At 41.4% G+C, this 24,862-nt stretch overlaps 2 protein-coding genes across 5 annotated transcripts; one reads left to right on the top strand and one right to left on the bottom strand.

The window, feature by feature from the left end:
- Positions 1-287: 287 nt before the first annotated feature.
- On the bottom strand, positions 288-23,808 carry tacc1 (transforming, acidic coiled-coil containing protein 1). Of its 3 annotated transcripts, none has more exons than XM_028405289.1 (13): positions 23,646-23,808; positions 9,002-9,111; positions 5,950-7,279; positions 5,011-5,074; positions 4,299-4,485; positions 3,775-3,839; positions 3,282-3,413; positions 3,122-3,198; positions 2,954-2,997; positions 2,360-2,523; positions 2,169-2,275; positions 1,960-2,080; positions 288-1,737 (listed from the first exon to the last, which is right to left on the bottom strand). In XM_028405289.1, the coding sequence occupies exons 3-13, from the start codon at positions 7,209-7,211 to the stop codon at positions 1,672-1,674; spliced, it is 2,289 nt and encodes a 762-aa protein (XP_028261090.1). In that variant the 5' UTR covers positions 7,212-7,279; positions 9,002-9,111; positions 23,646-23,808; the 3' UTR covers positions 288-1,671. The 3 variants fall into 3 exon arrangements, with proteins under 3 accessions (XP_028261090.1, XP_028261089.1, XP_028261087.1); XM_028405288.1 differs by lacking the exon at positions 23,646-23,808 and adding an exon at positions 20,653-20,842; XM_028405286.1 differs by lacking the exon at positions 23,646-23,808 and adding an exon at positions 11,422-12,103.
- aggf1 (angiogenic factor with G patch and FHA domains 1) lies at positions 15,081-20,295 on the top strand. 2 transcript variants are annotated; one of them, XM_028405290.1, is made up of 16 exons: positions 15,081-15,175; positions 15,261-15,322; positions 15,569-15,768; positions 16,125-16,224; positions 16,308-16,519; positions 16,659-16,790; positions 16,873-17,073; positions 17,708-18,146; positions 18,292-18,403; positions 18,492-18,543; positions 18,621-18,722; positions 18,809-18,974; positions 19,056-19,135; positions 19,218-19,345; positions 19,430-19,529; positions 19,622-20,295. In XM_028405290.1, exons 3-16 carry the CDS (start codon positions 15,577-15,579, stop codon positions 19,859-19,861), a joined length of 2,256 nt encoding a protein of 751 aa, XP_028261091.1. In that variant the 5' UTR covers positions 15,081-15,175; positions 15,261-15,322; positions 15,569-15,576; the 3' UTR covers positions 19,862-20,295. The 2 variants fall into 2 exon arrangements, with proteins under 2 accessions (XP_028261091.1, XP_028261092.1); XM_028405291.1 differs by lacking the exon at positions 17,708-18,146 and adding an exon at positions 17,243-17,312.
- Positions 23,809-24,862: the final 1,054 nt, after the last annotated feature.

The raw sequence follows: 24,862 nt of genomic DNA, 5'->3' as shown, positions 1-24,862 counted from the left end.
CTCTAGCAACAATATCAGGTAACAAAGAGCTATTTTTCTCTCCTGTCAGATTTTGCTCCAATATGTGCTCGACAGACTTGCTGTAGCCCTGGGCAGCATGAAGGAGATTGTTTTTCAAGTTTTAACAGAACTGGGGAATGTTGAAGGAGACTCACAAACAGCTATAAAGACCAGCGCTGATATAGGTGTTATTCTCTACAATGTACACATTTGTGGACCGCATGTTATTCATATACCTGATTACATGTTCTTGTGATGTGATTGTGTTCAAGGAGGAAAGTGTCATGGTAAATTTGACCATTTATTCAGAAATACACCAAATATAGCAGGTAACAACAATCTGAGTATATTTAATTATTCCATTTTACAAATATAAGCAACAAAATTCTGCATGTTCTTTTCATAATGTATAAAATGTACACATATTGTATTATAACAATGGATTTGCATTGAAAAACAGCCTTGTAACACCACCACAACAGGACATGGAGTCACACTGAAACCCATTCTGTTTTACGTGCATTTGGCGATTGATTGTGCTGAAGTTTCCATACAAACATCTGCTTTATATTATTTTTTTTGGACCACAAATGTACTTGTGTGCTCCTTCAAGTTCAACCAGACCTGAAAATATTGACATCAGGAAAGGGGATATAATTACATTATGAATATCTGCTCCTTGAACACAAAAGGCGTGGTGATGTATCGCTGCAGATTAAACATCAAGCTGCTGATATTCAGAATGTTTTGATCAAATAAGAAACATACTGTGCACCGTACACTTTGGCAACATCTGCATGAAAGGGAAGATGAACAAAAACAAAGGCACAAGCAACATTTAGGCTCAAAGATAAAATATGAATAAAAGCCCAAAATATATACATGGTATCTGGTATGTTTTTCACACAGCATGATAAAAAAATGAAACAATGGCACAATGTTTAATTTTACAGTATGTTAAGATTTAAGATTTTCAGACCTCAGACCTTCATCATCACAAATTATTGTCAAAGCAAAGGGTTTCATAACAGGATACGATTCTCTTAAGTGCTCTTCACAGAGAAATATGATTTCACATCTGTGAAATCACTGTGCTTCAACTCTAAACTCTGCATGACTGCATACATCGAAACAGGAAACAAGAATGATGAGAAATCATAAAAGAAATGCCAGCAACAATGACTGTGTGTAAAGGCCAGACAGCAAATGTGTCAGTTAAAAGCTCAACAGATAGAGATTTGTCTTTTTTGTAGACTGTATTAAGAGTTTATGTGATTAAAACGCTGTCTTTCCCTTTCCTGCATAATATGTGCACTACGTGACGGTGATGGAGTTGTTGTAACACAACAGTCCAGCCCTAAAATGTTACTTTACTGCGAATATTAAGGTCAATAAATCACTGCACTTCTTTTTAAAACAATAAAAAAATACAACTCCTCAGCATTTTGTGCTTCTTTAATGACATGATCAGTTCAGTGAACGTTTATAGTTCTGGTTTCCTGTTTCAGTCTGAAAGAAGAAAATGAACAAATGCAGCCATTCTGTAGTTCAGTTTATAAAAAAGCATACTGTATGTTCAGAAAGGTCACATGTGCCAAAGTGTGATCATGTGCAGGATTTACATCATTTGTTGCTGAAGTGTAATGGAGTACCATAGAGCGTGATTGAAACTTATTCTGTTCCCATCTTGGCGATCAGTTCGTCACAGATCTTTGTGAGTTCCTCGATCTCTTGATTCTGTCAGAAGAAAAGAGAAAAAAGTGATAAGACAAGACAGATGAGGAGCAACAGGATACAACTTGTAATCTTACAGCAGGTGTGAATAATAATCCTCACATTTAGCAGTAACACAATGCTACTGAACCCTGCCTTATTTACATCGTTTCCAGACAGTTTTCCCAGCTTATACTCCCACAGGTAAGTGCAGTGTGTTAATCTGCATCATGTCTGCAGACATACCTTTTGAACAACAGCTCTTTCAAGTGACTCCACCTTCATCTGCTCCTTCCTCAGGCTGGCACTTAGCGCAACAGTCTCAGCGTTCGTCTTGGTCCTTACCTGGGTTATCTCCTCAGTAGCCCTAACAAAGTGTAAGCAAATAGGATATATTTAGACATCATGTCTGGCCTGGAAATATGACGGATGTGTATTGAGGTGGCAGAAGTTACTTGTTCAGTTTCTCCTCGGTGTGGACTTTGAGGGTTTGATATCGCTGCTCCTCCTGTTTGATTCGCATAAGGTAGTCCTGCGCACACTTCTTCAGCACCTTCTCATTCTGAAGAGACAAACACAACATATCTAGTCAAGTGGCTATTGCACGAAGGTGTTCAACACAGCAACCCAAAGGACTCCTACTCACCTTCTTGAAGCCCTCCAAGACTCCCTTCATGTTCTCATACCTCCTGAAGAGGTCAGCAAAGGAGCGCTCCACTGAGTTGAGGTCAGCCACAGCCTGGTCCCTCTCTAAGGTCAACTGCCTGACTGACTTACTGCAGGTCAGTGTCTTCTGTTGCTGCTCGTCCTCTGTAAACAAAGGAGTCAGAGTTTCATGGCTACACGGTATAATGTGCTTAACTGTTTGAAGTCAAAACCTGACATTAGTAAAACTGATTATATGTTTGCCCTCTGAGGAGTTCAGAAAAAAGGCCACAAAAAACATGTAAAAGTTGAACATATAGTCACAACACTGCCTTAATAAATGCGACTTTCATACTTAAGTTTAAGAAAGGCATGTTCCAACTATTTCTACTAATAAAAATTCCCACATTCCAAATCCAGATCCAGTACCCTGAAAAAATCCTGACTACATATACAGAGTTCATCTCTAATGAACTGTTTAAACTTGATATTTCCCTGTCGAAGGAGTTGGTATTAAAACGCAAACAATACAGCCACTGAAGCCTGTCCACTAAAAATGTATAGAACAAAACACCACCAGGTGGCAGCAACTTACCAAGCATCTGTGCAACTGTTTTCTCATATTCTGCAACTACTTTCCTGTTAACAAAAGGGAAAAAGGTCAAAACTAAAATAAAAAGCTACAGTAAACTTTCCTTTTACTTTAACATTTATTTATTTATTTTAAACAGGAAGCAAAGTCCCAGAAAACAGAACATCGTACCTCATTTCCATAACCTCTGCTCTGCTCTCCTCATACTTTTTCTTCCACTCATTCACCTCAATCTCTTTAGTGATGATCTGTTTGAAAAATGGGGCATGCCATTAAACTGATCAGTTCTAAACATAGTATAAGGTTCCTTTTCTCTACGGGTGTGTCATACCTCTTCTCTGATCAGTGTCAGCACGGCAGCTTTATCCATCTCACACAGAGGCGTGCCGTCCTGGGACAGGGCTGCTATGTCAGATGCCTCACTGCTGGTCAGTTTAGCTGTTTGGCTAATGGATATCTCACTCTGTGGAGGAAAACATACCATCATACAAACAAGCCTGACTCTTAGATATGGTTGTCAGATCTCAAATGCCTTGCTGCATATCAGCAGTATTTACAGTTTATGCATAGTTCTGACATGTGCTGTCATCACATGATATGTTTGCGAGAAACACTCTGGGACAACATGGAAGTTGATTCTATTGATCAAACATTCGGCCCAAAGGTGCAAGTGTCATTTTCCTTATCAAATATTACATAAAACAATCTCAAGCACAAGTTATGACTAACCTGTTCTCTTCCAAACTGAGATAAGTTACAGCTGATGTCAAACAAAGACCCATAGTAAAAATGCATGCCTTGTGCCTGTGGTATATGTTACTTACTATATCATCTTTCAGGTTGAATGTGTCCTTCTTCTGGAAGTGATCTGCAATCTTGGTATCCAGTGCTTTTAGGATAAAGAACACATAGCTCAATGACAACTGTAGTTATTAAGAAAATGCATGCAGTAACCCTTTCATGCCTAATGCTAAAAACTTTACTGAACTTCAGATTGCATTAATATTTAGTTGTGTTTTCATGGAGAAAAGATGGTGTGATACTTGCACTGACACTGGCTTGACTGACCTTTTACATAACTATACTGCAGTCTTTTCCCAGTGCAGTATTTATAACTTCCATATATCCAGGTCAGAATTTTGCTGAGCATGCATGCTCCATTTTTTCCCTAAGGTTTGTGACATTCTTGGGGCTTTTCTTTCTCAGATAGGTCCAACAGTATTTGATGGCATTTATGTAACTGCATTAACCCAGCAGGGCCTTCTGATAACATAATGGATATGAGGCATAATTGACCATTTCATAAGGCTGAATATTATGCTTACACAGATGTCACAGCTGAACTTACTGTCGACAGAGATTTCACTGACTGGCTGTTTTTTTGCAGATGCTTTAATGCACTCAGGCTCTTCTCTCTCCTCTGGTATGTTTATTGTCTGGCCCAACGTGCAGGTGGAGGCCAGCTTCTCCTCATCAGTGGCATGATGAACCCGCTGAGTGATCTCTGGTGTGTGAACCACTACTTCATCCTCATCCTGCACATAAAGGAGCACGTTTTTATAGATTTTGTTTCTGTGTTCATATTTACATATATGCTTCTAGAATATGTGTATTCTGAGCAAAAGTACTTTTAAACATACAACATTATTTTAGACACAATGTCACTACTGAGTTTAATCAGTATGTACCAACTGCATGATGCTAAGAAAGTTACAGAAAGATAACAAAGTTCTTGACATGTTCTTGATGATTAGGTTAAGGCGACACAATATCTTGAAGATATTGCCAGATATTTGTGGAGGACACATGGGACACAGGAGCAGAAGACTAATATTTGACTGCAGAGTGATAAGTCACAGATCTGTCACCATGCCAAGACAGCACTGCAGAGCTGGAGACAGTGCTGATGCTCATCTGTGTGTATGTGTGTCTGTCGGTGTGTGTGTGTGTTTGTGTTGCACAGCTGCTGAATAATGAACATTGCAGTGTCACTGCAGTAAGGGGAAACATTTCAGCACACTCCACACTCACAAAAATACACGCAAAGATGCTTCAATTACCTGATAACACACATCAAGAACCAAGGACTGGCTTTCATCATATTTCTGTACTTTGCAGGAATTCCTTAAAAGGAAGCACATATGGATAACAAAAAAGTTAGAATGTTTAAATAGTAACACTTGTTTACTTGTTCCATAACAATGAAGCTGCAAGCATACAGTCCCTTGTAACATGAACAGATATCAATGAAGTGCAGGAACCATACTGAGGCTGCACAACACTGGCTGGGATCACAAGATGGGACAAATTAAATGTAGGAGGGAAAGGCCTCAATAGCTTAGGTGAACCTGAGGAAGGCATTTATTTCCCTCACATGTTTCTTTAAAGGTCAGTTCTTGTAGAGCACATACCCTGATGAGAGTAAAATGGAAAGCTAGCATGCATGAAGAGAAGAGGGCGTAGATAGTGAGAGTACTTACAACAGAAAACAGAGAAACTTGACTTGTTCAGATGTCCTGAGGCCGATAGAGAGCAGAGGTTTGGGGGTCGCATGACAGACAAGACGGGAAAAGATGGAGGATGAAGAGGATAACTCAAGGAACAGAAAGATATTGAGAGGGGAACACAAGATAAGGGAAAGAGACAAAAGAGAGGGAGTGAGTGAAGGTGTTCAGCTCAGCAAGTTAGATACTCAGCAGAACGTTTGAGTGTAAACACAAAATGCAGACAGACGTGGAAAAGCTACCAACCACTGCATCTATAAGCATGTGAACAGCCTATTTATAGCCTGTGTGAGAATAGCATTAATGATCAGTATGCAGTGTGAAGTTCAAAGGACTGCTTGGTATTAATCCAACCACCAGCAGGTGTAAATAACTGTACATTCAACTGAAGACAGAGCTAATTCTGTGAGGTTATTGCAAATATTTTAGATGATATATATAAAATGTTGAAACTGAATTTTTTGATTGTGATTATAGGTTTTGCTGTGGACTTACGTGATTGTCCTTTCTTTGCTTTTTTTGGGAATCTGCCTCATTTTCTTCTCTCCAGTCGGCGCCCTTGTTTTCTGTTTACCTTCATCTTTTGCTGTTTTCTCGGGCTGAGGGGTGCTGCAGGACGAGTCCTCAATGCTCAGGGATTTAGATGGTTTAAAAGGGTCCACAGAATCATCAAAGTTGTCAGGGTTGAAGCTATGGGAGCCCTTCGGGATCACTGGAGAGTCGCTCACCTTGCTACTGCCACCAAATGGATTGAAGTTCGGATCATCCCACTGACTGGGATCAAAGTTGTACGTTCCAGTTTTTGGAATAGGAACATCGTCCAAGTTCAAAGGGACAGAAGAATCTGAAACTGGCAAAAGTGTTTCTGCAGTAGTATCTGTTACTGGTTCTGACAAACACTTGGAAACTGCTTCTGGTGCCAGCTGAGAATCTGGTTCTGACACTGCAGCCTCTGGTGCTAGTTTGCAGGAAGCCTCTGATACTTTGGGCTTCTGTTTCTTTGCCCCAAGTTTACTGATTGTCTTTTTACCCCCTAATTTCTTTGGAGGAGGTTTGTTGACCATTCCTTCATCTAGACCGAACTCCATTCTCATAGGCTTCACGTCTGATGATGACTCTATTATTTCTATAACTGTTGGTGGTGCTGCACTTGCCTCACAAACTGGCAATGAACAACCAATTGGCTCCAGTCTGGGGAAAGAGGTTGGGCCACATGGTGGGGGAGAGTTCTGAATTTTGGATCCGCCACTAATGAAGGGATTAAAGCTGTCATCCAGCTTGTCAGGGTCAAAGTTGTATGTGACGGGAGGAGGAGTAAGTTCTTGTTCCTCATTTGTTTGAGGAGGCTCAGTTAGTGAGGCCTTCATTTTCAGAGAAGGAGGCTTGGATTTGCTGCTCTTAGCCTTTCGAGAAGGCTCTTTTTGTCTGGTGAAGGAACTGGAGTAGTCCTCTGATTCTGCAGCAAGTTTCTCAGGAGCTGAGAGGGCTGCAGGCTCACTGATCTGGATTGGGTCTGATTCTGGGAAATGAAGAGGGCCTGTAGCGGGAGCCAGATCTGGAATTGGATCTGCTACTAGTAGGGGGGAGGGATCTGAGGATGGAGCTGTGGATTTAACCACTTCCTTCTGTGATGATGAATCAGGAGCAGGCACAGAGCCCAGGTATGCTGGAAGGTGCTCTGTTTGTTCTTCTTCTGCAGTTTGCAGGTTTATTTCGAGTGGGCCACCCATGGGAACTGCAGGCTCATCCTGACCCATGTCGTGGCTGAACAGAATATGCTGATCCCCGACAAGAGTGGTGATCAGGTTTTCCTCCTGCTCCAAGTCTGAAGAATAAATGAGACAAAAATATTAACATCAACAGACTCTCCGCTTGCCAATGGTAATCTCTGATCACATCAAACATCACATGCAGGTGATATCTGATTGGTTCTCTGAAAGCAGCCAGCCAACTGTTCCAATTGCTACTGTTGCCATGGCGACATCTTGCTATGAGGGCCTTGACATTTGTAGTGAAGTGGTTCATTTTAAAATACAAATAAGAGCTTGGCTTTATCTTGTGTTGTGTCTTGATGACAACAGGGCCGGTGGCTGTTATGGTGTAATTATCAGCTCCAGGGAACATTTTGACACTCCACAGCATATTTCAGTATGCCTGTCACACTTGCTGTGTGCATGTAATATTATGTTGCTAGGAGACCAGCCCAGTGTTTCTACCTAGTTCCATTCACATTACCAAATCACTAGAGTGTCAACATGTTCATACAAACATGCCCTCCACTACAGCCACATGCATCTTCACTACTGTCAGCAATGCGTGAGTGGAGGCAGAGGATGTCACAGAGAGGGTCAAACTCAGCTAGGCTGCAGTATGTGCAGGTTTACAACATACAAACCGTCTAATGTGATTAATGATATTGCCTCTTTGTTCCTAGCTAGCTGAGAACAGTCTGTTAGAAACCATGTGGCTATTTACACCCAGGAGGTCAGGGGGTTTTGGTGGAAAAAGGTAAAACACACCCCAGACTGGGGTATGTGTCCCAGGCTGTAAGTCAATATTGACCTAATATTTACAAACTGTCACGATGCTGATAACAGGGACTGTGGTTGGACACAGACATACAACACAGCCATTAGCATGTTTACATGTCTTGAGCATCTTCAGCTTGTCTGCCAAGACTTCTTATATACCTCCAGCAAGCGATGTTTGCAGTTGAAGTGAACTTGCTCTTTGATGCACACTGTTTGACTTGGCAATGAACACTGTTTTACAGGAAGGTTTTACACCTTTCAAAACAGATACTGCCTGACATCAACACATGGATTCTTAGGCATAACTCCTTAAAAAGCAAGCTGCATGAGGGTTTCAGCCTGATAACATGCTTTGTTCAGTCATTGTGACCTCTGTCAAAGAGGAGCCAACCAAAGCTTTTGTTGAACCTGCCGAATTCCAGAGCAAAGGCCATTCCCACGCATTGAGACTCCTCCTCTTAGTGAATCAAATGACAGTGCATCTGCCATCATCGCAGACCAAAACCCACCCTAAAATCACATACCAAGCATGGAGAACATGTCACGTTGGTATTAGGTAATGTGTAATTCTGCACGTTCTGATGGCTTTGTACATAAGAGATCTAAATGTTACATGTGACACATTCTCACTGAAAACTGAAAGTGCAGTAGGTACATTGAAACAGACAGCATATGTCTTCAATTACTCTGTCATGGTGAGCTTGATATGGTGTGCGCACTGTTCAGACACAGTAATTTATACATGGCCAGATGTGCTCTTTAAAATAGTTGGTTTAAAACAGAATGTGGAGAAATTTTGGACTAATTTTCTTCTTTTGTTGATGATGAAGACAAACACACGAGTGAACATTCAGTGCAGCATTAAAAGACTCTTGTTTCCATGGCAACTTCGAGGAAGGGATACTGACTATGCACTGTGGAGTTGTGCATGCCTTGCTTTTGATTTGTTGTTTATGTCTTGAAGAGTATATCAGCTGCCTCTCACCATATATGTTCGTGCTCAACAGTGGCCTCACCTGTTTTGTCTGCATCAGTATTGTTGTTCTCCAGCTCTCCTGGGATGGTCAGAGGGGCACGGACAGGAGTCGCTGCCTCAGGAGTGTCAAAATTACCCTCTGAGTCAGAGCTATGGAAGCCAGTGAAAAGGACACGAGAGAGGGAGAAACAGAGAAAGAATCAGTCAACTAGAAAAGCATTTCCTGAAGAAACAAGTTTGATTGCTGCAGCTGAAGCATTGCTTTGAATGCTGATATGAAGGATTTCTCTGAATTGCTGGAGAATCTGCAATCTGAATTTAATTTGCTAAGTTAAGAATTTAAAAAGATGAAGCTCTTATTTTGAAAATTCGAAAATGCTTTAATATTATGAAGATATGAAAAAGAAATAGCTGAAGAAAAGAGCAGTATGAAGTCACTGACCTTAAAGAACAGCCTGTGAATATACCATATGAAAGGTCTGAGGCTGTATGATTTTACGTGTTGGCCTGTCACCATGGTAACAGCCCTGCCTGCCTGCATCCATGGCAACCTGAATGTTTATCAACTGCCCCTAAGCTCTCTCTGTCCCCCTCCTAATGCGTTTCCAATGTAAAAACACTCTCTAAACAACTTTGTTTTTTGTCCAAACCAAAGCCTTCAGACAAAAAATATGGACACCATGAGAATTGCAAGAAGTTTCTCTACAACACAGTGTAATTTTTATGTCTATGATGTCAAAGATGTGGAGATGGTGGCAAGTTAGAAAATATAGCTGCTCTGCTTCTCTGTTTTTGGTTTTACGTACTTAATGTAAGAATGACCGGCACTCTCCCCGAGCAGCTGGCTATAAAGGCAAACCGGTTTGGTGTTCAGTTTTAAGAGTCACACCGTCAGAAAGCTAACGAACTTCGAACTGATATAAAAATTATCCCAGTTAGATGGAAGGTGCAGGCCTGAGCACAGGTTAGGGAGATTTTTTTAGGCATCTCCTCAGCCTCTCTCCACTCTGCTGAAGATTCTGTCCACTCTGTCTATCAACATTCTGCGCAATACACACTAATGTTAAACTCAGAAGAGACCTCAAAAATCACTTCTTTAATCACCTGCCATTTAAAGACGGAGCTGAATTTCCAAATTCTGTATACAAGTTCTGAAGACCAAGATGTTTGAAGTATTTTACGCTTTGAATGGTTTCTCTATTGAAATTTGTAGTAGTAGCATTTTCCAGAAGGCATGCTTTGAAGGGCTCTCTCACTGATTCCCATGTTAATTTAGGGGTGAAAAATGCTCAATATTTTTAATATTATAATATTTGTAATTATTATTGAAGGTTTCTGGGAATGTCCTGAATGAGCTGAATCTTTTGATGTTTGAACGGTTTGAATCGGTCAATGCATTCTGAAGATAGGCCGAGCCTAAAGCGTACGTATTGCTTTGCAGCAATCAAACTAACAAAAGTGGGTCTAGGCTAAACCTGGGTCTCCTACTGATCCTTCGTCAGTCAGTTTCTTCTCAACCACAGAGTGCTTTCCCTTCTTATCCTGTTACATGTAAGTATTTTGTAAAGGCCAGACATTAAAAATTAAGATCTACTTTAACTTGGAGGAGGTGCACTTATTAACAATGGTAAACGGTACATCATGTTTCATGTGCAGAGCACGTGGAAGGCCACCTCATGTCTTTACTGTCCTACGTCCAGCTGTATTGTACCTAACATTCTTTTCTGTTGTTGCATTGAGCACTGTAAACACTACCTTATGTCTACAGCAGGGAGGAGAAGGAGTTAAATATAAAATAAAAAATATATAGAGGAAGAGGAAGTAGTGAGGCCTGCTATTTCCTGTCACAGGGTAAGGAGCTCGAAGTATACAAGTTATAGACTTTAACTTTAACATCTGTTGGCAAAGCATAAGGACCATTTTCATCATGTGTGGTTTGAATGTTACAATCTGTTTCTTCTAATCACCACAGGAAGCCATACACAATACAGACATTGATGTGACCGGTTAAATAAATACTGTTTTGCTGTGACAGTAAACATGGTTTCTGCCAGGTGCTGATACATGATCTGATCAGGTGTGGAAGTTAGTGTAGTAGTATCTTAGTGTCTGTTTACAACAATGCCCAAGATAGAGAACTATCAGAGCAGAAACAATAGAGTCCTGATGACACGAGCACGATGATTACTTTGTTTAACTAACCTGATGGGAGTGGACGAGTGTGTGTACACAAATGAGTATGTGCTGAAGCTATGAAAAACATTCTGTCACAGAACACCAGAAATATGACAGCACAACATGGCTGCACTTTTAAAAAAATGTCCTCTATTCATAACCTTCTAAGATTGGACATTCCTCGACCTGACAGGTAGGCTCACGTGTAAAAATGCCCCCTCCAACTGTCCAGACACTGTGAATCACCCTGTCAGTGTGCTCACAGGGCTCCAGCACAACACTTGCCTGCAGCCTTGAGATCTCTTCTCCTCCTCCTCCTCCTCCTCCTCTTCCTCTCCACATTGCTCCTTTTCCTCGCTGGCCTCCTGCCCCTCTTCATCCTCCTCTCCCTCTCCCCCTCGCACCGCAGTCCACGTCCATTTGGCCCATGACATAGGTGATAACCAAGACATCGCTCCTTATTCCGTGGGGTTCTTCAACCCTCTGTCGACTCAGTCTTAGTCCAGGATTGAGCTCCAGTACTTCACTGATCCTTTTCTGTGAGAGTCTTCCTCAGATTTCCACCCTGCCAACACCTCTCTCATCTTTCCACATCTTCACAGGAGCTCCCAGTTTCCCATGAAAAGGAGACATTTCCAATCTGTTTGTGTATCTGTAACTAACCTCTAAATCATACAGACTTAAGTTGCTTTCTTTATTTTCCCTTTTTTTCCAGTCACGTTCCCTCTCTCTCTCTTTCCTGCTGCCTCTGTGGCAGAATACCTCAGCTCTGATCAGCTGGTTTTTCAAATGCTCTGTTCAGTCTCTCTCTCCTCTTTTGAACCCCTTCCAACCTCTCTCTCTCCTCCACCTCGGAACAGCTCACTGGCTGAAAATGCAGAGGGGGCAGGGAGGAAGCATGAAACTCTTCAAATGAATGCAGCTTCTCTTTACTCTGAGTAACGAGCTCCCCTGTGGTTGAAGAATGGTACATGCCTGTCACACTGCTCTTCCAAGCAGAAGGAGGGAGTCACAAAACAAACACAGTGGGAGGAGTGGGGGAAGGTGGAGCTGAACTGTTGGGGCTCCACATTTTATAGTCCAGAGAGAGAGGTTAGGAATGTAGGGCTAGATCTTGGTTGTCCCCCCCGGCTGTTTAACAGTTAACAGTTTCTCCCATCCAGTGGCAGGCAGGCATGCGTGACCAGGGGAACCAGTTCTGTTGGAGAGCCTCAGGGGAGCTACCTGGCTGGATTCAATTTGTCTGAGGTAACAATTCACACCACTGAAGTGGTAGGGAACCCTCGGCCCACAATACAGAAAGTTAGGGAACGAGAGCAGAGCATCAATTTAAAATGTCTGTCTGAATTATGTGGACAGCACAAGAAAGAGCTCTCACACTGCTCCAAAAAGTATTCACTTATTACAGGTATTCCACAAATGCTCACACAACCAGAAAGTGTCTTTGAGCAGCCATTCAGGTTTACAACCTGTTGTGGTGTCACAAGGAGATAAGACCTGCCCCCAAAATCATACAGTTGAGTCCGTGTGTTTTGTCTCATAGACTTATGTGCTAAATGTGATAGGATATACCTTTATTTGTGAATCACATACTAACAAGATGATTGATCTTATAACTACCACGTGGTTCACTTTAAATAAGCTTGTAAATAACTTCACTATGTTTAAAAGATTCAAAATTCACAACAGAAACGTACCGGAATTACACTGCTGTTTTTTGACATACACATTAAGAAAAATGACATCCTGGTATAAATGGCTGGTGTGCAACACTTTGCACTGACATAATCTTCTTCTTTTATTTAATAATTTCTATCATCTTTTCCAAAGACACAGGCCTGCTTTGTTGTAAGTTTTGTCAAACTGCATCCTGTGTGTATTGTGTTATGCTTCTCCAGTGCCAAAACTCAAGGGTTTGGTTGTCTAAACCCCTCCCAGATTCACTTCCAGGAGGAGTAGAGACCCACATGCCTCAGTCTGGCTCAGAGTTTCCACATTCAATCAGAAAGGGTGGAGTTTGTCCTCTATTTATGGGCTGAGACTGGTGGAGCTTGTGGCTTAGAGAGTGCAAAGACCTGCATATATTAATGGTGCACACACAGTAATTAAGTTGTGGTAACAAAGGGTTTACTTGAAAAGAGCTGGGATCAATTTCTGCTTTTATTTTGAAATGACTCTGTGAATTGCTTCCCTATATGTCAAGCCCTCAGTAGCTCCTGAGAGGTTGCCATCACACACTTTGTAGTAATCCTTGTTAATAATCCTTGGTCAATACTTATTTCAAATTACAATAAATCAATTTAAGTGTGCCATGTAATTGGCAATAATACAAGCACTGCTGTCTTATGTTCACCCTGTGCTGCCATTTTCACAGAGGAGAGCTTGTCAACTGGTGCTTTTCTTGTCTAAAAATGGCATCAATAAACATCAGTAGGTAGCATGAGACAGCTGTGCCTCTGTCTCTAGATAAAGACCACCCCATTCTTAAAGGCCTCTCTGCCACCACCACCGCATACCCCAGAGTTCCTGCCAAGAAGTCTGAAGCTCCACCAAAATCCAAACACGATTCAAAGGGGTTCACATTTCAAACACAGTGGGAGGAACCCAAAAGGGATTTTTAAGAAAACAGAAAGTCACAAAAACAAGAAGGAACACAATCTGATCGTCTCCTCTATTGTCTTGTGTTTTTCCTCAAATAACTTGAATTGTGCCTGTCTTGGTCTGTCTGAAAGAGCACAGACATAACAATAGCAAAGTGTCTTTACTCTGCTTCAAGAGCATAATATTGTAAATGCTCTCACCATAAATAGGAGGAGACAATAGTGCAGCCATGTGATTATATAACAGCCTTTCCTGAGGAGCCAAAAATAAGTGTGGACACACAAAGACATGGCTGAATTTTGGCAAGTCCCAGCAAACTACATGTCAGACTTTCCTGGAATTTAATACATTTTTTAAAAATGGGGCAGAAAGGGCAGGTTGACAAGAAGAAGAGGAAGGAAATGAGTCAGAAGAATGGTTATGTCTATGTTTTAAGGAACAGAGAAGGGAGAGGAAGGACAAGGGGGATATGTGCCAGGATGCTTGCAAACTCAGCCTATGTTAACAAAATGTTAACATATGTCTATGTTTTACTAAGGGAAACTAACATGGCAGCCAACAAACAGAAGATGTTGTGACAAATACTGAATAACCAGCTGCAAAACAGCTATCAGCAGGCAGTGGTGACCACATCCTGCCAGAGCTGAGTATAAAGAGTCCGCCTTGTCCTGTCACATACATTTGCTGCAAATGCCACACTGTTGCTTCCAGCAGTCTGCCTCTCTGACCTGTCAGTAGGAGAATCAGCGTACTGCACTGACATCTAGTGGTCAAATTGCATAATAACACACAAAGACCTTAAATATCATCACTTACAAGAACAAATGTTCAAAAAATACATTCATATTCAACACTTAAAAGTCAACAGTGCAGACTCCGTTCATATTGTCCACCACCTATCATCTATCCATCCTATTAAGGCTAGAAGATCTATGTCTATTTGCCTCTGTACTATACATTTCTGTAGATTTCTGAACATACACTAGAGAAACCTCATATAAGGAACACCTACATAATAAAAGTTCGAGGTCAATCACATCCCAAATATTTAGAGTGCTACACTGAAATCAAGACAATTTCATGCATTTTGTGCAGGAAATGCTTCCAACCACCCATCTAGTTTTCACTATCAGCAGTCTAAAACACAGAGAATTAGAAACTAATTGTAATTTTGTCGCGATATAATAATTCATTAAATCATCCGAAACCCTTTGGTAGAACATAACTATAAACCACACAGACTCGATTTAAATTTATAGTCATTTAACATACTTCCCCAGTAGGTGGCGGTACAGTTCTTTGTGGTGCAGCTGAACGACAGCGCTAGGAGAGGTCCTCCAGGCCAGAAGAAGAAGCACTTCCGCAGTGACGTAGTTAGCTAGTAGTAAATGGCGGTCGAGAACAGGGTGGACTATAAACATTTCCACGGTTATTAATTGTAACTGTCTAATTATCTTCAAAACGTGTACTCGGCTGTGTCGAGAATACAGCCCAGTTACAAGATGTTTATTTTCATCTTTCAGGTAGCTCCACGTGCTGTGCTAACAGGAAAGTCACTGCCAAGAAGACAAAAACGAAGAAAACGGTAAGAAGAATAGTCATGTGCCATTGTGAACTGCATTTAATTAGCTAATAGCTACATTTAGCGTTACGTAATGCTAATGTCTGTCGACTGTAAGTCGGTGTATTTCTTATGTGCACGTATTTACGTCCAGTGAAAAGTGATGTAAGAGAGAGAAATGCGTTAGCGTCGGTAGACTGCTAATCCAATGCTGCCTTCCTAATCAACTTCAAGATGAAAACGGTTTCCCGCTAACGTTATTGTTTTCAGTTTAAGGAATGGACGAAGAAAACGGCTATGGAGAAAAGGACCCGGAGTCTGAAGTGGCCGAGCTCCGGCTGAAAGTAGAGTCATTGAAGCAAGAACTGAAAGAGTGCAGAGCCGAGCTGTGCAAGTTACAGAAGCAACTGAGCCAATCAGAGAGGCTGCAGCGGAGCACAGAGAGCTATAACGAAGACCTCAGGAAACAGGTCAGCCCACTTTACACAGCAAAGCCAGTTATTCTCTAAACGCAACTTTAATTTGGTCGAAGCTGTTGATTAGCGATCAATTTTATGGTGGTTGAGCAAATAGCTGAAGTGTCTTTTAAACCAAATTAATTGTTTAACCTAAATACATTTTCAATGACATCGCTTACATATTTTTGCAGCGTTTTCCTAATACGTGTTTACCAGGTTTTTAGAGTTAATAGGCCAGCACATGAGCATGCTGGAAAGAATCTTTTAAAACTCATGGTCAGCTTTGAAGAGTTCAAAGATTTGTTACAAATACTGCATAGCAATTAGAATATCTGATATCTGAGTTTGTATAAAATGTTTTGCTCCAGGTTGAACAGCTGAGCGCAGAGATTCATGAACGGAAGAAGAAAGGCAACGACAGAGTCAACAGTGAAACACAGACAGAAGAATATGTATGGACAGAAACTGGTGTGTGTCAGAACATCAATTAAATCAGCAGATCATATCACGTGGTTAAAACCATGTCACAGATTTTTCATTGTTCCTTCCAGATTATTACAATTACTACTATGGAGGCTACTGTCAGAACACTGAGGTAGCAGACACTCAGGAAAGCTCGAACCCTGTGGAAGCGGAAGCAGCAAGTGCAGTGGCTGCAGTGGAAGCAGCTGATTACAGCGAGGCAGCACAGGTTCCAGCACTAAATGCACCAGCTGCAGAAGTGTCAGGTCAACCAGACAGCAGTGCTGCAGTCACAGCAGAGGTGTGTTTTATTTAAGGTTGAGGGCAATTTTTTTTTCATTAGTTGCTTCACACTTTTCTAATGAAAATATATGTTTTAATATGTATAAGTTGAATTCAGAAATTTGATATAACATTTTGCTATATATCATCTGCTACAGGAAGGTGATGGAGGATCCATAGCTGATATGTTGAGGTCTACTGCTGAGGAGGCCATGACACAGACTGGGTTTGTCTTTGATGAGACTACTGGGATGTATTATGACCACAGCACAGGCTTCTACTATGACTTGGTTTGTTAGCACTTTAGAGCAGTATTAATTTAGTTACTATAGACATATGTTGATTTTTTTTACACATTTGTTTCTATTTCAGGTCAGTCAGTTGTACTATGATGCCACCACAGGCATTTACTACTACTATGATGCAGAGAGCGGACGATACCAGTTTCATTCCAGAATTGAGGTCCCTGCTGCACAGACTAGTGCAGAGCTGTACCAAGAAAACACAGCTGCTGAGAAGAAGGGAAAAAAGTTCAAGAAAGGGGTTAAAAAAACGTTGCCTCAGGATGATTGGGTACGTATAAATAGATATTTACTTGATGCAAAGCTTAAAAATTTTCTATTTGTTGGCAGACAGCTGGCCTTTGGCTTTGTAGTTTACCTTGAAATCATTGATGCTCTCAGTCTTCAGTAATCTTTGACATCAATGTGAGGTAGTAAAAGACTCTTCCTCTGACCTGTAGGTGCAAGAGGTGACTACCTCTATGGCTAAAATGAAGATTTCCTCATTCTGGAAAACTGGTCCTTACAGAGGTACACCCTTTAATACTAACATGCAAAACCCTAAAATCAAAGGAGAAAAAAATAGTCAAATAGGTCTAGTAAATTCAGGGATTTTGTCATCTGACCAGCATTTGGTTCTTTAGCTTGGCCCATGCAGTTTTTTTAGTGTAGTCTGACAATATTTTACCCATCTGAAGGATCATCTCTTGCTCTCTGAATTGTCATAAAACTCCAGAACTGTTGGTAAAAAAAGGTGTACATGGAATAATATTAAATAATAATTAAATAATTTTCCGTCAGCCTGAACTATTGAATTATCTCTAAAGACTGAGATCATCTATTAAAACCAAATTTGGGGTCTACAAAACAAAGTCAGCTGGCTGGCTGTCACTGGAGATATCTCACCACTGATTGTCTGATGGCAGGAGCCCAAATCCAGTGACACAAAGCCTGAAAAAGAAGAAACTGACTGGGTTGAACGGAAAATGTCCAAGAGGAACACAGAATCACGAAAACTGGAAAAAAGGTCTCGCAGTCCAGATGCAGCTCCACATAGGAAAGACTCCTCCAAACATCGGGAAGAGAGGGACAAATCTTCCTCAAGGAGGAAAAGGGAGAAAAATGGCTCACACCATGATAAAACTGAAAGGTCTAAGAAGAAAAGGAAGAAGTCCAAGTCAGAAAAGCACAAAAGGAAAAAGGACGAGACTCAGAATGAGTCAGAGGGGAACAGTGAGCCAGAGGAGGGTGAGATCACAGAGTCAGAAAAAGAAGAGTTGGAGTCAAACCATTCCTTCTCATCATCGTCAAACTCACCCTCAAAGGAAAATCCAGAGTCAGAAATGGAAACGCAGTGTCAGGAAGGTGAGAGGAAATCCAGACTCACGTGTGGAAGGCACATGTTACTAAACAACTAGAAGTTAGTCAGATTGTCGCCTGTCATTTGTTATCATTGTAGTTTTCACAGGCTGTTATGTTCCCTTGACAACACTGTGTTTCTTTATTTCAGTAACTAATGTCATGTGGCCTCCCTGTGTAAGGGTAACTGTGGTACGGTCTCCAGTGCTGCAGGTTGGCACTCTGTTCATCATCACAGCTGACTCTCCAGCCACCATTGGCAGGTTTGTGCTTTCATAGTGGATGCCCATGCTGTAGTATGATACTACTACTAAACACTCTTGAAGACAACTTGCTGTTTTCTGTCTGCAGAGAAAAGGATATGGACCACGCAATCCGGATACCAGAAATGGGTGTCAGCAAGGTACCCTTCGAATGTTGAAAATATTTTTCTACATCATGCAGGTTTATGTGATGTTTCTGAATGTTGAATGTCTTTAGTTCCATGCAGAGGTGTACTTTGACCAGGAACAGCAGGGCTACATGCTGGTGGACCAGGGCAGTCAGAACGGAACTGTCATCAATGGGAACAGAATCTTACAGGTCAGCGTTTTGTCTCAGTTTCTCTAACTAAGCTGTACAAAGCAAGTAAAAAGCATCAAAGTTATCAATTAATCTTTCTCCTGCAGCCCAAAACCAAGTGTGAACCACATGTACTGATGCATGGCGATGAGGTGAAGATGGGAGAGACTGTGCTGTCCTTTCATATCCATTCAGGGACTGATACATGTGATGGCTGCGAGCCTGGACAGGTGATGGCTCACCTCAGCAAGCACAGACGTGAGGAGAATACCGGTGAGAAACAGCAACTACAGTGGTTAATACATGAGATAGAAGGGATTGAAGAGCTTATATTAGCCCTTTTGTTTTCTGAAGGTCCCACTCTCACCAAAGAGGATAAAGAATCACTGAGACAGAAAGAGCTAAAGCAGATGAAGGCCAAATATGGGCTGCAAGTGAGTTATAAAATGCCTGCGACTTGCCATGGTAGGCCTTTATTCATGCAGTCAACTCATCTGTGTACCTTTCTCTATACAGACCAGTGAATATGATGAAACCAAATCGCTCAGGAATCCAAAATACAAAGACCGAGCTGAGTCTCGACGACAGACTGTGGGCAGTGAGGGTGTTTTCCAGCGAGATGATGCACCAGCTTCTGTGCACAAGTAAGTCTTGTGGATTGACTGTAATTGCTCCCAATGTAACAAACACAAATTCAAGAAATGTGAATTTGTCCTGTCTTCATAAAGGGAGATCAGTGAAGTCAACAAAGGAAGAAAGATGCTGGAAAAGATGGGCTGGAAGAAAGGAGAGGGACTTGGTAAAGGGGGAACAGGAATGAAGGACCCGGTAAGATAAGCTTGTGATGCTGGTGGCACTGTTTACATTTATGATTGTGATTTACACAATCACAATACACATATTGTCTCATTTCTTTACAGATTCAACTGAAAATCAGAAAATCCCAGGCAGGTTTGGGAGCAGGTAACGTCATGTCTGTAGATGATGTGTCTATGACCAAATCGAAGTCACAAAAGAACTGGGAGAAGGCACGTGAGAGGTTCGCTGATACATGTCAGCCTGATATGTTGTCACCCGCAACACAGATGAATATGACACCCAAAACCTGGGTTAAGTTGGAAGAGACCGAGAACACACAAGCAAGCTCTGAAACAGGCTGACAAGGTTAGAAAGCACTCGCTGCTCCCCAAGGAAACATGGACTATGGACTCCTTTTATGTCACCACGTTTTTATTTCTGTCAGGCTGTTGTTGAGTGCTGTGAACTGCCAGAAATTCTAAAAGTTACGTGCAGTGGTTCTGTAATGTCTCTTTTCCTCTCCTCTACATGGAATGTTTACTCACAGGAAGAGCAGTTGACAGCTTGACATGCAGAGTTTTAGATCTGAACCTCTGCAGTTAAGCAGAGGGCAGAGCTGCCCTCAGAGGGTGAATCGCCTCAAGCAAATATTGACACAGTGAAGCTATATTTCTCACAATGAGATCATACTGCAATGAGGCCGTTGTGGATCTGTTCAGGCAAACACTGTACCTGATCATCTTAAACCAGTTGCTGCTTGTTAAAATGTGACATTAAATTTTAAACATGTTTTTTAGTTCTGTTTGATTTGTTTCTATTACAAACTCATCATTTTTATTGTCTTTGGTATGTTTGGTTAAAAGCACAGAGACACCCTCGTACTTGTACATTTGTTGAGCAAACATATTCAGCAGTCCATCTGTGTGCAGCCTTATCTATGCATTCACTCTGAGGTGTGTGAATATTTGCATGTGTGTGCAAGGAACAGTGGCCAGCCTCACACCAAACACAAAAGAACTTGCTACAAGGTAGCTTATACAGTGGTTATATTTAAAATATTCTCTGAGACATTGTGTACAGCTGAATAACTGTAAGTGTTGAAGTAAAGACTGCTGCAAAAATCACCATCAAACAGGTGAGTGACTGGACTCACATGATACTGTGGGTGAAACTCCTTGAGTTGGTTCGCTTGCTGCTCTTCCTCTGACTTTGAGTACCACCCATTTTGATCGTCCGTCTCTCCAATTGACGAACAAGATCCCACTCCTGTTGTGTATTTCCCTTAGCGGGATAGCATACTCCTCTGCGACAGCACAGCAGACTGTCCGATTTTTTTTTTGACAGGTGGGTCCTCCCTCCGCTGCTCGGCTATTCTCACAAGTCTCCTCCCTCAACCGCACCTCCCAAGTGTCAAACACTGCATTTAGAAGATAACATCTTGTGTCCGCTGTTGCCCGCTTGTTTTGGGTAGAGTGTCTCAACCATAAAAAAAAGATACTGTATTGTGAGTCATGAGATAAAATGGGATGTGGCTCAAGGCTATTGAAAGATCTGGCTTGACCAGTTTCTGCAAGATGCATTCAGAGTAAAACAGGGCTACTGTTCATTCAAGTGCAGGCTATTCATACTCATAACTTATTATGTAAAACATGTGAAGTGATTCTTAGTACTGTTGGAGAAAAATGCTGATTTAACTTTTATGTGGCAATGATCAATTTGTCTGATCTGGTTAGCTGTAGTGTTTTATAAACACAGATCTCACAGTGAAGAACTGTGATCATTCCAGAGGCAACAGTCTTTGCTTGAATTGTCACATGCAAGTGCAAACAAGTTCCAGGCTGGAGCTCAAACTGTATCAGGTTTTAGTGACATTAATTTTTTTTTACTCTTCAAAAATGCAATAAAGTAAATCTACTTCACAATCACTGGAGATTGAGAAGCGAGATAAAAAAGGACAAGAAGCTATTTTGGGATACATTTTTAGAAAAATGTGCAAAACAAGGAAAAAGTTGGTTAATGTGTTAGAACTAAAGAAGCTACAGTTGTGATGAGATCTCTGAAAGATCGAACCAACTGCAACATCTTCACACTCACATAAAGACGCCTTGTTTTTTCATCAAGTCCTGCCCAGAGCTGTACGCAGGTTAAAGGTCAAGGAGGACGGAAATGTCAACCCGTCTTTCACACCACACATTGTGCTACACTCATCTAAGTGAATTGTTACAGTGTAGGGAAGTGAAAGTTTGTGTGTCTCAGATCAGTACTGAGTTAACAATGTTATTCAATTGCAGTGTTTCTCAGAAATAATAGCACCTGCATCATCATCATCAAGTCTAGGTTTTATTTCAGGGGCTCTCTTTCATAGGCTGTGCTGTAAACATTAGTCACGGCAATGTAAAGTGGACGGTTCCAAGACGAGCACGTCACTCATTTTATTAAACAGAACAGTAAATCTGTGTTTAAAGCTTGCTGAGTGCTGTGCAATAAGTGAATCAAAATAGAAGTGAATATAAAAATTCCATCAACTCAGACACATATGAAAACCTAGTGTGTATTATAATAAAATAAAGACAATAGCCAACATATATGAGTTGTGTTTCTATAGCCAGGAAAATTGTAAAATTGAGAAAGGAAAATACAGTATGTAAAATAACCTGCATAAATTTTCATGAAGCATGACAAACGTGTGTTTTTAATTGTTCGGGCGGCTTTTTTTTCCTTGAAATTGCTTTGATGCCTTTGAGCTCCTTTGTATGGCAGTCTGCTCATATTCCTCTGTGTCTTCATAAGAACAATTTTAGAGCTTTCTCGCTCTTTGATCAGAACTCACCCCCAACCAGCCAGACTTAACTCACTTTCATTTCATTTTAGCCAGGTCACCACTGCCTTCCTAATCTGTGTTATCGCAATCTCAGTATGCGTCCATTGAGAGGCATGAGAGCAGAAGTGACAAGTCGGAGACACACTACCGTGTTGACTCAACACCCCCCTCCTCTCCACATCCGCCTTGGTCGACCAAGTGTGTCTACACTGCTAAATCTGAACCTTTCCAAATAACAGAGCTAAAACCAGATTGTGACTTAAAAAAGATTCTGCTTGTTCAATGTGAGATGAGGATAGAGCAGGTCAGGAAGTGGGGTGGGGGTGGGGGGGGGGGGGGGGTCAACCAGCTTCATTTCATTTGGCAGAGAGGAAATAAGCCTCATTCCAGCCACATTCCAACATCAATATGATGTTTACTTATGAAGCCTTCCAAAATTAGGCTTTTCATGCCAAGTGAACAAGATTACACTTGAAACCCTGAAATGCTTAGCAAAATGATAATTTCATGTAACCTCATCGATACACTTTCTGTGATGTTTGACCAGAATTCTTGTGCTCCAAGCTGCAAATGGAAATTCCAACACAGCTGCAGCTTCCTCCCAACAAGTGACTCAGTCAAAGCCACTGTTGAATGTCTTCCACCCCTGGCCTTTCCTGCTCACAGCCGGGGCCTCTGGGTGTGCCTCCCAGTGACCTCATATTCCCAGAAAATCCTCCAGAAACTCGCTCACATGAGGCAGCCTCTGTGATTGCTGTTCACAACAACAAACCAGGCAGTTTACAGAAAACAGCTTACTACAGTAGGTCATCATGGCTGATGGTGGTGCTGCCCTAACCTGATCATTCAACCAGAGCATCAGTCTCTGTGTGTGAATGTGTATCCTGTTTAGACAGCCTGGCTGCTGCTGCTGGGAGAACTTTACCTAATCTCAAATCTATTAAATTTAATTTATACTCAAAGGCAAAAAAAAAATCTAACACATGCAAACTTTAAAAAACCTGCACTTTTTACAAGAGAAGTATTAGCAAGCAGCGTCACACATCACCACAAAGTGCTGGGCTGAGCAGTGAGTGGAATTATAGATTTGTGAAAAGAGGCTTTGTATTCATACAATAAGACAATAGGTCCCACATGGCAGAAAGGAGCTTTAAAGCAGGCACAGCACATTCACTGCGTCATCTGACACACTGTCCAGGAGTCAGCAGAGAAATACCAGAAAGCACCAACACACATTGTACTCACAGTGCGTAATAAGAAGAACACAACAACGGTGCACCTGACAGGCTGGCAGAAAGCTGCCACCCTTGTAGTGTAATTCATACCTCACTTCTCCAACAGGCTGTGACTGATTTCTGGGAGGTTTTTAAGTTCTTCAGGATGCAGTGGAGGTAAAAGTCCTCGAACAGAGATACACGTCCTGTGTGCTGCTGCTGCTGCTGCTGCTGCTGGTGCCGCTCTCTGAGTGAACATTTGTGTTCTCTCTCTGCATGGTGGAGCTCTGTCCATGTGGCTGGATGGGAAATGGGAAATAAACTTTCTGGGCAGGCGGCCAAGAGCAGAGTGGGTTTTAAAGACACAGCAGTTTCAGTGCTATATAAGGTTTAGTCACACTCCCCTACAGTTCAGAGGCAATAACTTCAGTCACTGGTTATTTCAGATTAATAATAAAATATACAATACACTATAATTAACAAGCAGTTTGTGATGCAGGTTTATTAATCTCTATAATTCTGGTCCATATATACCAATAACCCTTATTGGCCTTTACTTAATGATAACGATAATGTGGTGGTGTTTTAGTTTGATGTTAATAAATGTAATTAGGTGGAATTTTAAATGGATTTCAGGCAGGGTGTTTTTGTAATAGAGTTGCTGTGTTTTACTAAATGATCTAAAAGCTGTTTTTTCATTAACCTATTACAATTTACCATAACCAGTACAATTTACTTTTAAAGACACAATATGTAATACTGTGAAATAGCCCAAATGAAATTTAAAGGAGCAGTATACAGAAAAAGAAAAGGAGACATTTGTTCACTCACCATGAAACAGCTGTAGCCCCTACACTACATCATTACAGAAAAAACAGTGTCGTATAATGGAACCAGTTTTGTAGAGGATCATGATGATCATAATCTAGCAATAAGCACATAGTATCAATGAGCAGGTGTCTCCCTCTAGTGTTTGTTCATGAGAAAGCAGCTGCAGCAGCTCCTGCTACACCACCACCCACTGCTGCTGCTACTGAATTCTTCACTTTCATCTTACATCGTTATATCAGAATCAGCACCTGCAGCAGCCTGCTGAGATTTGACATTTTTCTAATCTCACTGGAGCTGCTTCCTGCAGAGGTGGACTACTACTCCTCAGCTGAGGCACTGACTACATATGCAGCACAGCTTCACTGCAACATACCCTGCTGCCAGTCACAGAGTGATGATATCTCTATGGAAAATGATGAGATCTAACAGAAACCCTTTTTGTGTAATTAAAGCTGATGAAGTAGATCAAATAAGCATTAGGGTGGATGGCAGGAATT

This window comes from Parambassis ranga, chromosome 5, assembly GCF_900634625.1.
Source record: "Parambassis ranga chromosome 5, fParRan2.1, whole genome shotgun sequence".
In the NCBI taxonomy this organism is placed as follows: Eukaryota; Metazoa; Chordata; class Actinopteri; family Ambassidae; genus Parambassis; species Parambassis ranga.
The sequence above is the reverse complement of the archived record's forward strand: the minus strand, read 5'-3'. Positions and strand labels throughout refer to the sequence as shown.

Coding starts and splice junctions, on each gene's coding strand:
- tacc1 (XM_028405286.1), bottom strand. CDS start 11,588: ATGTCTTGGTTATCACCTATGTCATGGGCCAAATGGACGTGGACTGCG. Junction 3,414..3,774: donor TCAACCTGAAAGATGATATA/GTAAGTAACATA, acceptor TTTCCTCCACAG/AGTGAGATATCCATTAGCCA. Junction 2,276..2,359: donor TCTTGGAGGGCTTCAAGAAG/GTGAGTAGGAGT, acceptor TTGTCTCTTCAG/AATGAGAAGGTGCTGAAGAA.
- aggf1 (XM_028405290.1), top strand. CDS start 15,577: ATGGACGAAGAAAACGGCTATGGAGAAAAGGACCCGGAGTCTGAAGTG. Junction 16,791..16,872: donor CAGGCTTCTACTATGACTTG/GTTTGTTAGCAC, acceptor TTTCTATTTCAG/GTCAGTCAGTTGTACTATGA. Junction 18,404..18,491: donor TCTCCAGCCACCATTGGCAG/GTTTGTGCTTTC, acceptor TTCTGTCTGCAG/AGAAAAGGATATGGACCACG.